The sequence below is a fragment of the Apodemus sylvaticus genome, chromosome 9 (genome assembly GCF_947179515.1).
Source record: "Apodemus sylvaticus chromosome 9, mApoSyl1.1, whole genome shotgun sequence".
NCBI lineage: Eukaryota > Metazoa > Chordata > Mammalia > Rodentia > Muridae > Apodemus > Apodemus sylvaticus.
Window position 1 is genome coordinate 4,389,941 of NC_067480.1, and position 14,119 is coordinate 4,404,059.

The window sequence follows — 14,119 nt, forward strand, 5'->3', positions numbered from 1 at the left end:
GTGAGAGAAGGATCTGTAGGTCTGCAGTAAGTTTGGCCACAGACAGATGCAAAGGCTATGTAGTTCAGATATTAGAATTCTTACATGTCCCACAGGTTCTACGGATACTACATGGAAAGCAGGAACTCTGCATGGATTGATAAGTCCAAGCACATTTAGGGTCTATAACCACAAATCAGTCATCACTAATTGCTCAGCCCTGAGCAGAAATGTCTTTATAAAGACAAAGTACAGATTTTCTCTAATTTTTTGCAAATATAGAAGATATCCCTAGAACTAATCACTACTCTTTTCAAAGATTTTGATAAAACCATATCCCAGTGCAGCAAGTGGAGGGACGCTGGTTTGAGTAATTCCTTTGAAAAACCTTCCAAAAAAAGATGTGAGACGCACACAGAAAATCATGTGGATGTGGGACTGAGTCATCTTGGTCCAACAGCTTCGCCACCATGCACAGCGAGGGAAGGGACTCCGGAATCACAGTGTGGAAACATCCACACAGACTGAGAATGACTGTCTAGAATGCCCACGTCTAGGGTGTCTGTACCCAGATCCAAACTCTGAAATGCTAGTCCCATCCTATGGGATGGGTGGGGTGAGGCTTCGAGAGATGGCTAGATTCTGAGGGAGGAGCTTCCTAAACGCCACTAGGGCCTTTTAAAAAATGCTTCGGGAAGTGTCCCCAGGGAGGACATAGTAACGAGTCGAGGGCAGTCTGTGGCTAGGAAACAGACCGTTACCAGAAGGGCTATATCAGCCCCCATGTCTTGAACTCGTAGGCTCCAGAACGCATCAAGTAAAATTTCTGTTTGTCAACCATGGTCTTTGTTGTTTTGGGACAGGAGCAAGAACAGACTACATTACATGGTATGGTTTTATGAAGGGAACCCCCTTTCATTCTCTAAGCTCGACCACCAAACAGGAATATTTGTCTGTTAGATCTATTTCTTAATATCTTCCCAGAAAATAAAACCTTTATTTCCCTTTTATGTACATACGAACGTGACTCATACATTGATTTGTGCATTCTCCCCCCTCTCAATGTCTCTGTTAGGTTGTAAAGTTTCAGGTTGGTAACATACAGAGTATAAGCCTATAAAGATATCTATAATTCAACTTTAAAGCAGGATCTCTCCGTGTTGCTGCTGTATCATGTACAGCTGAATCCCATGCAGGGTAAGTGGCTATCTCAATTTTGCAGGTTTTCCCAGGAGGGTCAGACAGATGGAAATATCTGCCATTCACTGGAATTCAATGGTGGGAGCCCATGTTTGCACTCATTCGGTTGCCTTTCCTTTGCTATGTGACAGATGGTGACTGTCAGGCTACCAGACATGCCCGCTTTCTCAGAGCACTCAAGACATGTGTGGCTCTCCCAACATTCCTACAGTTCCCACAGCCAACGTTCACATACCTGGTGATATCTTCTGATAGTTGGGCAGGGTCTGGTGGGTAAAACTTCACATTAAATGTAAAATGCCAGGCACCACCTGCAGGAATAGGACAGACATGAGAACAAATCTTTAGGGACCTACCATCTACGCACATTCTAATTCAAAGCTCGGGGTGCGTAAACTCAGGGCAGTGACATCAGGCACCTTTGGACCACTGTTACCTGAACTCTACAGACAATTTAATTTCAAACCTTGTCCACAATCAAGCCATTTACTGGCCCTTTTAGAAATTAAGGAAAGGGACCAAATTTTCTCCTTTTCTCATAAATCAGTATCCTTTGTCAATAGGAAGGGAAGCCAACCACAGGGATAATCCTGCACCAGACAGCTGGAATTGGCTAGATTTACTGCTATGAATTTCTTGGTAGCACACACGCCAAGCATGGACAGAACTCCCATCTCCCAGGTCCTTCCCGCTTTGTTATTGCAATCCAAATCCCATTATGATAAATGTCAAGGTACTAGCAAACGTGTTTATTTTATGGGAAAGGTTTGTGGTAGTGAATATTACTTTCCGTAAATGGGCTGCTCTGTACCTGCTGAATATTCCTTTCTCGCTCAAGAGAAAGTTTTTGATGCAGTGGATACCTGGATACATCGGAGGGATGTCACCCAATCCCACGCACGCCTCACAGGAGCTTTTTTTAAAACATGGCCTCTTTTACATAATCTTCTCCAGAAGCAAAAGTGTCAAGCAGATGCTGGCCTCTCCACTCCTCTTCCCTGTTTGTCCATGCATTGTCTAGATTTACTGAGTCTGGAACATTTAAAATGTTCCCTTGGAGCTCATGCGGAAGGCTTGCTCCTTACTGAAGCCGTGCTTAGGTGGGGCCTTTGGGATGTGACAGGATAATGCCAGCTCTAACTTCATGACTGGGTTAATCCACTTATAGATTCACAGCGTCACGGGAGGTAGAGGAGGGACACTTAAAAAACTAAGTTGTTCTCCCCCCTACCTCCCCCTTCCTGGGAGCAAATGAGCCAAGTGACCATGGACCTATGAGCTAAAACAAACCATGTCTGCTTTAGGCTGGCTCCCGGGGATTTTATTACAGTGTTAGAAGCCACCCGGCACACTGAGCACAACACTTCAGCAACTGAGCGACTGAGTCAACATAAACATGAAGCAGAAACAATCATTTTTCCCCTTTTCTACATTTTTTAAAAGACATAATCCTTTTTTTTTTTAATTTCTCTTGCTCATTTCTCTTGGTTTAAGATACAATGACTTATCACATTCTGGGCATTCCTTCTCTGTGACACTGCACTTGTTTCCTTCAGTCAGTGAGCACACTAAAGGTTCTTCAGTACAGCCTCTAGAAGGATCTGCAAAGTTCCTCCAAGGCTCAGTGAGATTCACGCCGTGGGCTTGCTCTCACCCCTTGTTTCTGTGACAGCAATTAACTTGTCCAGCCCTCTCCACACTGTCCTCTTCACTTCCTCTGCCTGTGAACTCCAGGTGTCCCACAAGCCATTCCCAGATACCCTGGACAAAAGAGCACCACCGCTCTTCGGTCTCCTGCAGAGGTGGCAGTTCTTGGCTTGGTCATGTCTACATTTCTGTCATCAATGTCACAGCTCTATGTGTGATTTCTTGTTTATTCTCTGAACTACCACCATCTACCTTATGCTTAAGGTTCTACATGCCAAAGAGTTAGCATCACTCAGTCAGCACTTGATACTATTCTCAAGACATTCAAGACGTGACTGAAATGTGGGCTTTAAGAATTATAAGCCATAAATATCTGTCACTCAAATATACTTTTGGTATATCATTTTTCTACCATTTCGAAAAGTATCTTTATTTTTTTGAAACTTGTCTTATTTTGTTTTTATGTTCCTATTGATTCTTGCTCAGTTCTTATTAAAGAACAAATCCCCTTCAGTGTCTACCAATAGCGAGGTGACATAAGGAGCTAGCTTTACACAAAGCAAGTGGGATTCAACTAATGGATTACTCATGGGAAAAGATTGATTGTTCCTCATAATTTTCAGGGACTTCAAGTAAGATTTGACTCCATTGACAACTTGGAGTTGGAAACCAATCACTAGAGAGAATAAGCAACTTTTCAACACAAAACCCTCATTCTACTTATTGATTTGTAAATGATAGTGAGCCCAAGTGTATTCTAAGTTTCTAAACTTTATCCCAAGGCTTTCATTCCTAAGCCTTGGAATATTGTGTTGAACCTTTGGTTTCAGTAAGTGTCCTAATTTGGGAGCTGTGTGTGAGCACAGTATCACTGTGATGACTTCTATTACAAAGGAGTCCCCTTCTTAAGCTTATACTGGAAAAACTACAAAGTCTTTCAGAGCATTTGCAAACAAGTGGAAATTTTAAGGGGACAGTAACACAATCTACATTCCAATCAGGGCCCCAAAGAAGAGCTAGTGAAACGAGACACTGAACCAGAGATTACTGAGAAAGTGTAATTAGGAGAGAGGGGTAGAGGGGAGGGAGAGGGAGAGAGAGAGAGAGAGAGAGAGAGAGAGAGAGAGGGAGGGAGAGGGAGGAGGGGGAAGAGGGGAGAGAGGATGGAGAGAAAGGGGAGAGAGAGGAGGCAGAAAGAAGAGGGGAGGGAGAAGAGAGACAGAAGGGAGAGGGGGAAAGAGGAGGGGGGGGGAGAGAGAAATTGACAGGCACAAGGTGTGGAAGAAGAGACTTATGCAAAAACACCGACAGCCTCTGCTGTAAGGATGGCCTGGTAAGAAAGGGGAAGCAGCCCCAACACAGTGACCTAAATACTGTGTGCAGAATTTCAAATTATAAACTTTTGATAAACAAAAAACATAACCATCTCATATAAAAAGTTTCTTAATCTTCAATGCCCAACAGATGTTAAAATCCAACCATCTTTTTCTATCATAAATCACTGTATATCACACTGCTATTGTGTATCATATATTACCTTATTCTATCACATACTATTCACATTATACAGTAGATTGTGAGATTTTTAAAGCTCTAGAGTGGATGTATAAAACACATGACCTGGAATGCCTTCCTAAGAACAAACTGTCCAGTTTCAGAATATATATGAATCCGTGTCTTAAGTGTTCATCAGCTTGGTCTCCAGTCTCTGGAAGATCTCATCCTACCAATGTGGTAGGGACTTGCCAGTCAAGATGACTTTAAAAGGTATTAAACTTACAAAATCTTCACTGATACAAATAAGTGAAAAATGATGTCTCATTTTAATTTGTATCTAAACAGTAGATTTAGAAACTTGCTTAATATTATTAGCTACTTATATCCCAGTTTTGAGCTTATAGGACAGTCTTTGCCAATTAGGAAATGCACACTTTGTTGTTGATGACTTTTTTCTTCATTTTTTTAATTAGATATTTTCTATTTTTACATTTCAATGTTATCCCTTTTCCTGGTTTCCCCTCTGAAAACCCCCTATCCCCTCCCCTCTCCCCCTGCTCACCCACCCACCCATTCCTGCTTCTCTGTCCTGGCATTTTGATGACTTTCTGACTCCAGGCTAGGTACTGAACCCATGATCTTCCTGCCTCAGCCTCCCCAAAGCTGGGGTTTATAAACATGTGCCACTAGGCCCAGCAGAAATGTACATCTCTTGTCTTTATGCGGAGAGGAAAGGTTGCCAACAACAACAGATTAACTGGTTTGCTACCCCCTTTCAAAATCACTGGATGGTTAGTTTTAGTGTGGCTCTGTACATTAGTGACCATTTTAACATGAATAATTAAGTTTGGAACTTTAAATGCTTAAGTGGTAAGTGCAGCAAAACTTGATTAAACTGCATTTCACATCTGCGCACAGCCAAGGCACAGGTCACCTGTCAAAGTCATTTTAATTTCTGGGCTGTGACAACAAAAACAGGTCCTACTGGAGACAGACCCATGTGTCAGATCAAATTTCACCTGGTACTCTGTCTTGGAACCATTTCTTCTTCACACAAGCCATGTGAGTGTGGGTTACTGGTTCACGCAACACCCCCTCTAAACACCGCCACCACGCCGCATAAAAGAACCAGAAGGAACTTACTCCGAATCTGCTTTTTAATTTCCTTAGCAGGGTCCAACCAGTTCTGAAAAAGAAATTGATAGTATGAATTTGAATCAAAAAAATTAAGGAGGAGGAGGAAGAGGAAGAAAATCTAAGCCAATAAAGTATACCAGGAGAGAGCTGTCTGTTCCAGGGAGGCCCTCTCTACTGTGGCTCTTCCCACACATCTGGTGGCCTCCTGTCAAGCCTTGTGAGAGTACAAATGCTAAATAAGGAGACATGTGCATTTACAGTTAATGCCTGATAAAATTCTTCTCCTGGGAAAAGCCAGATGTTTAATAATGAAGTCAGACATTGTCTATCACTTCGGAAGGAATATCCTTGACTGGTGTGCAGTAAACATAAGTGATTAATAGGACCGTCCACACTGTGCTTTTAGCATCTGCACCATGAAAACAATTCTCCTCCCTGTCTCTTGCTTACTTGTGGGATAAATCTCTGAACTGCTGCCCTTAGTGAGGCGTAAGCATGTAGAGATATCGTCCTAGACACCAAACACCTATTCACACACCTGACAGATACTCACCAACAGGACAGGTTCTTACACAGTGCACAGGTACTCACAGCCTGGACAGGTACTCACAACACTGCACAGGTCCTCACAACACTGCACAGGTCCTCACATATTGCACAGGAACTCACACACTGCATAGGTACTCACAACACTGCACAGGTACTCACAACACTGCACAGGTACTCACACACTACACAGGTACTCACAACACTGCATAGGTACTCACACACTACACAGGTACTCACACACTGCACAGGTACTCACAACAATGCACAGGTATTCACAACACTGCATAGGTACTCACAACACTGCACAGGTACTCACACACTGCATAGGTACTCACACTGCATAGGTACTCACAACACTGCACAGGTACTCACAACACTACATAAGTACTCACACACTGCACAGGTACTCACACTGCACAAGTACTTACATAGTGCACAGGTACTCACACAGTGTACAGGTACTCACACACTGCACAGGTACTTACTCTGGACAGGTACTCGCACACTGCACAGATACATTCTAGACAGGTACTCACACACTGCACAGGTACTCACACCCTGGACAGGTATTCACACTGCACAGGTACTCACATTGCAGAAGTACTCACACTCTGCATAGGTACTCACTGCACAGGTACTCACACTGCATAGGTACTTACATACTGTACAGGTACTCACACTGCACAGGTACTCACACACTAACAGGTTCTCACACATTGGACAGGTATTCATACACTGCATGGGTACTCACACACATCACACAGGTTCTCACACCCTGGACAGGTACTCTCACATTGCACAGGTACTCACACACTGGACTGATACTCACAGTGGACAGTTACATACTACACAGGTACTCACACTGCGCAGGTACTCACATACTGTACAGGTACTCACACTGCACAGGTACTCACATTGCAGAAGTACTCAGACACTGCATAGGTACTCACTGTATAGGTATTCACACTGCACAGGTATCAGTCAGCAAATATCATCTTTTCTAAATTTTGTATGTCACATCCACGATTTCTTAACAGAATTGGGGGAGGGGTGTGAATATGTTTTCCACATAAGGATCTAGATATTTAGCTATTGTGAGCTCAGGGAAGTGGCTGAACTATATTATGGGGAAAGGCTCCAGTCAAATGCCTCCTGAGCACTAAATCTAAAGGATGAAAATGGCACTGTCCTACTGTTTTACAAATATTCAAGGATACAGGAGGTTTCCAAGGATTCTCTTCATGAGGAAAAAGGGAGATCAGTCACATTTAGGGACCCAAAGATGCATGCGCAAGAGGCAGGGGGTGCACATGGAGAGAGCAACATGTCTTTCCAGTTTTCTGCCACTTCTGCAAGGGAATACACAACCAGCCTTAATGGTTCACGGTCTTTGATCTCTCACCTTCTGATTCTCTGCGTCTCGATACGTGAGGCCAAAGTAGTCTTTTTCTAGCAGGTTCAGATGCTCGCACACCTTGTCAAACAGCACTTGTCCTCGGGAGCGCTTCTGTACGAGAAGAATGGAGAAGCAAGTTAACTCAGAAAATCTCCCAGGAGACTAAAATAAAATGGGGCAGAGAAGAGAAAGCAGACTGTTGAAACTGGTTGGTGAGCATCAGACACAGTGAGTGACACGTGTCTGTCACCCCAGATCAGGGCCAGATGGAGACAGGGTGACTCCCAGAGCTCTCTAACTGGCAAGTCTGGCCACTTAGTGATTTCCAGGTACAGTGAGAGATGCTGTGCAGTAGAGCATACTCATAGCTCATTATCGGGTGGACAGGATGTAGAAGGACCCAGGAGACAAGCCCCTAGGTATCATGGGGAGGATTCACCTAGGTTAGGCCAGCCTCTGAGTGTAGCTGTGAGGGTCTGGGTAAGTAGAGGAGCTGAAGCAGGAAGACCCAGATTAACCGTGGGTAACATCCTTATGTGGCAGGGGTCTAAACTATGAACAAACAGGGAAAGGAAACCGAGTTTGGCACCAGCACTCATCATTCCCTGCTTTCAAACAGGAAACAATGCTCACACAATGATTCAATGAAACAAGGAAACAATGGTTGTTGGCAGTGTCCACAATGCAGACCCCACAGCTGTGTTTAAAGGCCTTGAAGCCCCAGATGGAAACTGATGGAAGTTATCATGATCACTTAGCTGATGGCTGATTAACCTTTCCCCTCTCGAGATTCATCCCACAACTAAGCCGTGATGCCATGCTTTCTCCACCACAGTAACCTTTAGCTTCAATCCGAGAGCCAAAGTGAACATCTCCTTCCTTTTAAGTTGTCTTTGTCACATGAGGAGACAAATAACTGGCATTCATTCCTTGTATCGGAATGTGAGGGGCAAAGTGATAAAGATGGCTGAGGTTGACTTCTGGCCTTGAAGCCATCGGTATGTACATCCACATATGACACATTTACACAAACATCCATGCACATCCACACCTGTACACTGCACACACATACACATACATTCATGCACACATACCTGTACACTATATACACACATACTTGTACACTGTAAATACACAGACACATAGACCACACACACACACACACACACACCTGTGCAGTGTACATGCACAGACACACAGACACATAGACCATGCGCACATACACATACCTGTACAGTGTACACACATATACCTGGAGACTATACACATACCTGTACAGTGTACATACAGACACACGAACACATAGACCACACATCACACCTGTACAGTGTACACATGCACACCTGCACACTGTACATACACAGGCAATATACACATAGACCACACAAACACATACATGAACAGTATACACATACACACCTGTACACTGTATATACACAGACACAGGGACTGCACACATGCGCACCCTGTACACATACACACCTGTACACTATACACACACACATACATTCATGCATACACACCTATACACTGTATACAAACACATATCTGTACACTGCACAGACACAGACACACAGACACATAGATCACACACACACACACATAAACATACAGACATACATTCATGCATACATACAACTTACACTGTACACACACACATGTATACTGTACATATACAGACACAGACACACAGACACACAGACACACAGACCACACACACACAAACACAAATATACACACACAAAGAAATGCTCATCCTACAAAAGTTGCCTCCACAAATGAATATAAAACAACAACAAAATCAAAATGTCACTGGTGCCACCAAGGAAGAACACGTGACTCTTTTTTTTTTTAACACACATTCACTTTTTTTAAAAATATTTTTATTTTCTATATTCTTTGTTTACATTCCAAATGATTTTCCCTTTCCCGGATCCCCCCTCCCCATATGTCCCATAAACCTTCTTCTCTTCATCCCTTCTCCAATCACCTCCCTCTTTTTTCTCTGTCCTTATATTCCCTTCCCATGCTAGATCAATCCTTTCCAGGATCAGGACCCTCTCCATACTTCTTCATGGGAGTCATTTGTTCTGCAATTTGTGCCTTGGGTATTCAGAGCTTCTGGGCTAATTAATATCCACTTATCAGAGATTGCATTCCATGTGTATTCTTTTGTGATTGGGTTACCTCACTTAGGATGATATTTTCCAGATCAAACCATTTGCCTAAAAATTTTGTGAATTCATTGTTTCTAATTGCTGAGTAGTATTCCATTGTGTAAATATACCACATTTTCTGTATCCATTCCTCCTTTGAGGGGCATCTGGGTTCTTTCCAGCTTCTGGCTATTATAAATAAGGCTGCTATGAACATAATGGAGCATGTGTCCTTATTGCATGCCGGGGAATCCTTTGGGTATATGCCCAGGAGAGGTATAGCAGGGTCCTCCGGAAGTGTCATGTCCAGTTTTCTGAGGAACCTCCAGACTGATTTCCACAGTGGTTGTACCATCTTACAGCCCCACCAGCAGTGGAGAAGTGTTCCTCTTTCTCCACATCCTCGCCAACACCTACTGTCTCCTGAGTTTTTGACCTTAGCCATTCTGACTGGTGTAAGGTGAAATCTCAGGGTTGTTTTGATCTGCATTTCCCTAATGACTAATGATGTTGAACACTTCTTAAGGTGCCTCTTGGCCATCCGAATTTCTTCAGGTGAAAATTCTTTGTTAAGATCTGTACCCCATTTTTTAATAGGATTATTTGGTTCCCTGGGGTCTAACTTCTTGAGTTCTTTGTATATATTGGATATTAGCCCTCTATCAGATGTGGGGTTGGTGAATATCCTTTCCCAATTTGATGGTTGCCGTTTTATCCTTTTAACAGTGTCCTTTGCCTTACAGAAACTTTGTAATTTTATGAGGTCCCATTTGTCAATTCTTGATCTTAAAGCATAAGCTATTGGTGATCTGTTCAGGAACTTTTCCCCTGTGCCCATGTCCTCAAGGGTCTTCCCCAGTTTCTTTTCTATTAGTTTCAGTGTGTCTGGTTTTACATGGAGGTCCTTGATCCACTTGGAGTGAAGTTTAGTACATGGAGATAAGAATGGATCAATGCGCATTCTTCTGCATGCTGACCTCCAATTGATCCAGCACCATTTGTTGAAAAGGCTATCTTTTTCCACTGGATGTTTTTGGCTCCTTTGTCAAAGATCAAGTGACCATAGGTGTGTGGATTCATTTCTGGATCTTCAAACACGTGACTCTTAAGTAGAAGTAGCTGGAGAAAGCTTGTGATACTCAGTGCCAAATACTCTTAAAAACAAACGGCCTGAGAGTGAAAGGGAACACACAGCATGCACACAGGCTTGGTCAGGATGTCCAGACTCAAGAGCTCCCTGAGTCTGCAGACCCCGAGCCTGGGAAACACAGCTCTCTGTCTTATCACCTCAAACTCTATCCCAATCTTTACTCAGCGTTTTACAGGTAACTTTCCTCTCAGCTCTGGTCACTTCTGTAACGCTGTCATGACATTCAGTCTTGTGTAATGGCAGTCAGAATTCTTTTTACCTTCCTTGAGATGAACTAACAACATAACAAGACAAAGGTAACAAAACATCCTCTAAGTTTAAAGATGACAGTTAGGTCACGTAAATATGTGGTGCAGATGAATGTGCTGCACTTTGGATCCTCAAGCTGTCATCAAGAGAAAGGGGGGGAAAGTTAATCAACATGGGAAATAGCCATCAGCTGAATTATTGTGATAACTTCCATCAATTTTCATCTAGTGCTTCAAAGGCCTTTAAACACAGCCCTGGAGTCTGCAATGTAACTGCCAACAATTAAGCTAAATTACTTTTCTGTTCTGTGATATTGATATTTTATATGCAATATGCTAAGCATATTTATCTTTGAGATTTGATGTATTAACAGTGAGATAAAAGAAAATTGATAAACTGTGTCCATGACAAAATAATAGCCATGAAAAGACCTGTGAGTGGAGCGTGTAACTATGCATTTGTAATTATGCTGAAAGTTAATTACTCAACCCTTCCAAAGCATGAGTGTTTGAAGAAATGGATGAATTCTGATGGGCAGGTAAAGTGGAAATTATAGCCAGTTAGAAAAGCAATGGTGTGTTTCACAAAGTAAGAAAATAATAACTCGTTAGCAAACTATAACACACAGCTCAGAAAATGTGAAAAGGTTGTTTAAATCTTTTATTTGTAAGTTATTGTATAGCATTTCTGAATTGTGACTGAAACATTGTAACATTTGTACATTAACATGGGTCTTTCCACCAGAGCAACTGCTTCGTGCATCTACTACATGTGCATCTACTACATGTGCACCTACATGTCCATCTACTCACTACATGTGCATCTACTACACATACATCTACTACACATCCATTTACTTACTACATATGCATCTACTACATGTGCACCTACATGTCCATCTATTCACTATATGTGCATCTACTACACATACATCTACTACTCATCCATCTACTTACTACATGTGCACCTACTACATGTGCATCTACTACATGTCCATCTACTTACTACATGTGCACCTACTACATGTGCATCTACTACATGTGCATCTACTACATGTGCATCTACTACTTGTGCACCTACACGTCCATCTACTTACTACATGTGCATCTACTTACTACATGTGCATCTACTACACATCCATCTACTACACGTGCATCAACTACATATGTACCTACTACACATACACCTACATGTCCATCTATATACTACATGTACGTCTACTACATGTGCATCTACTTCACTTCATGTTGATCTACTACAATTATGTGCATTTACTACATGTGCATCTACTACATGTTCATATATTACATGTGCATCTACTTACTACATGTCAATCTACTCACTACATGTGCATCTACTTACTATATGTCCATCTACTACACACGCATCTATCACACGTCCATTTACTTACTATACATGCATCTACTACACATCCATCAACTACATGTGCATCAACAACGCATGTCCCTTCTACACGTGCACCTACACATCCATCTACTTACTACACATCCATCTACTCACTACACATTCATCTACTATACGTCCATCTACAAAATGGACTGGAAGCAATGACATTCCTAAGTGTCAGATGCTCAGTGGTTCTAGAATGTTATCTCTCCATTTTCCTGATGGCATAGGGCCATGACAGGTGTGAGGCTATGACTCACCTCCTGTGGCTAATAACTAATGACTAGATTTAAAATAATTTTTCCCTGACCCATGGGACTCTGAGCCTCCCAACATTCTGGTAACAAAGAAACTGCTAATGGTGAGAGCACCTGACTTCAAACTTGTTTTCCACATCAAGACCACTCTTCTTGGAAATCTCTTCCTGGTCAGAAGAAGTCTTGATTTCTCTAACTCAGATTTTGTTTTTCTAACGGATTACTTGACTTGTCAACAGTTTCTGCTTATGGATACCTGTGTGTACTGAGGCATCAGTTACTTCTCTGTTGCTGTGATAAAAAAAACTATAATCAAAAGCAACATAAGGAAGAGTTTATTTTGGCTTTTAGTTCCAGGGGTCTTGGCATCCATAATGGCTGGAGGCACAGCTCTGCAGAAGCAGGGAATTGAGAGATCACATCTCATCTGTACACAGGAAACAAAAATACAACTAGAGGTGGGGTGAGGCTATATGTTCTCAAAGCCTGCCTCCAGTGATGTACTTCCTACAACAAGGAGTCATATCCTAAAATTTCCATTAACAACCCCTAAAACGCCACCAGTCAGGACCAAGTGTTTAAGTTCAAACTATGGGAAGCACAACTTGTAGATACATGACTAAAGCTCAACAGATGAAAATGTTTAGAGAACTTACATTATATGTGATAGCTCTCAGAGACATGTTCTTTTTCATTAAAAGATTAATATAGGTGCCTGACCATAGACTGGGCTGTGTGATGGCTTAAGGTCAACTTGATAGGATTTAGAATCCTGTTGCAGATCTGGAGATGTCCATGAGGGTATTTACAGAGGAATGTCCGTGAGGAGAGAGGACACACCCTAAACGTGTGCAGCACCATTCCATGTCCTAGGGGACTGGAATCCAGGACTAGTTCATTCTGTCTGTTGACTGCAGACTCAGTGCGAGCAGTTGGCTACATTCTTGACACCATGTTTTCTTCATCTCAAACTGTGAGCCAAAAGAAATCTTTCCTTTCTAAGTCACTTGTCCTCAGCTACGTCTCCACAGCTTGAGAACAATCAACAAATACAGGGATATAAATGGATATTTAGAGTCAAGTGAGAAAATGCATGTATTTGTACATATATGTACATATAATCACATATTCCCATGTATATAAACATACACATACATATATGTACATATTCACTCATTCCAAATTAATGGATTAGTTATCTAACCAGGTAAGATTAAGTTTTAATGCTTGTGGTCCCTTGTGAGTTAAGTCATCTTTGACTTACTCAAGGAGTTCTGCGCTCACCTGAAACATTTCCTATGATATCTTCTGGGGAAGAAGATGTTTTGGGCCTAGAGGGGCATCCCTTTGTTCATAGCCCCACCTGGGAAAAGATTCCCAGGTGATTCTAGTAGCTACCGATGAAAGGCACATGGTGAGTTAAATTAGGTTCCTAATTTAAAAATTCTCCCACATGAGGATCCAAAGCAACTTTAATTTTCATGAGAAAATATTC

The 14,119-nt window shown here is 42.1% G+C and overlaps 1 protein-coding gene across 15 annotated transcripts in view; it reads right to left on the reverse strand.

The window, feature by feature from the left end:
* Epb41l3 (erythrocyte membrane protein band 4.1 like 3) overlaps positions 1–14,119 on the reverse strand; it is a 222,447-nt gene that overhangs the window by 44,056 nt on the left and 164,272 nt on the right. For all 15 annotated transcript variants that reach the window (XM_052192746.1, XM_052192732.1, XM_052192734.1 and 12 more), the window contains exons 4-6: positions 7,412–7,516; positions 5,467–5,509; positions 1,415–1,490 (exon numbers count right to left, since the gene is read on the reverse strand). In XM_052192746.1, the coding sequence (XP_052048706.1) occupies positions 1,415–1,490; positions 5,467–5,509; positions 7,412–7,516 (224 nt within the window). The remainder of the gene's footprint in view (positions 1–1,414; positions 1,491–5,466; positions 5,510–7,411; positions 7,517–14,119) is intronic.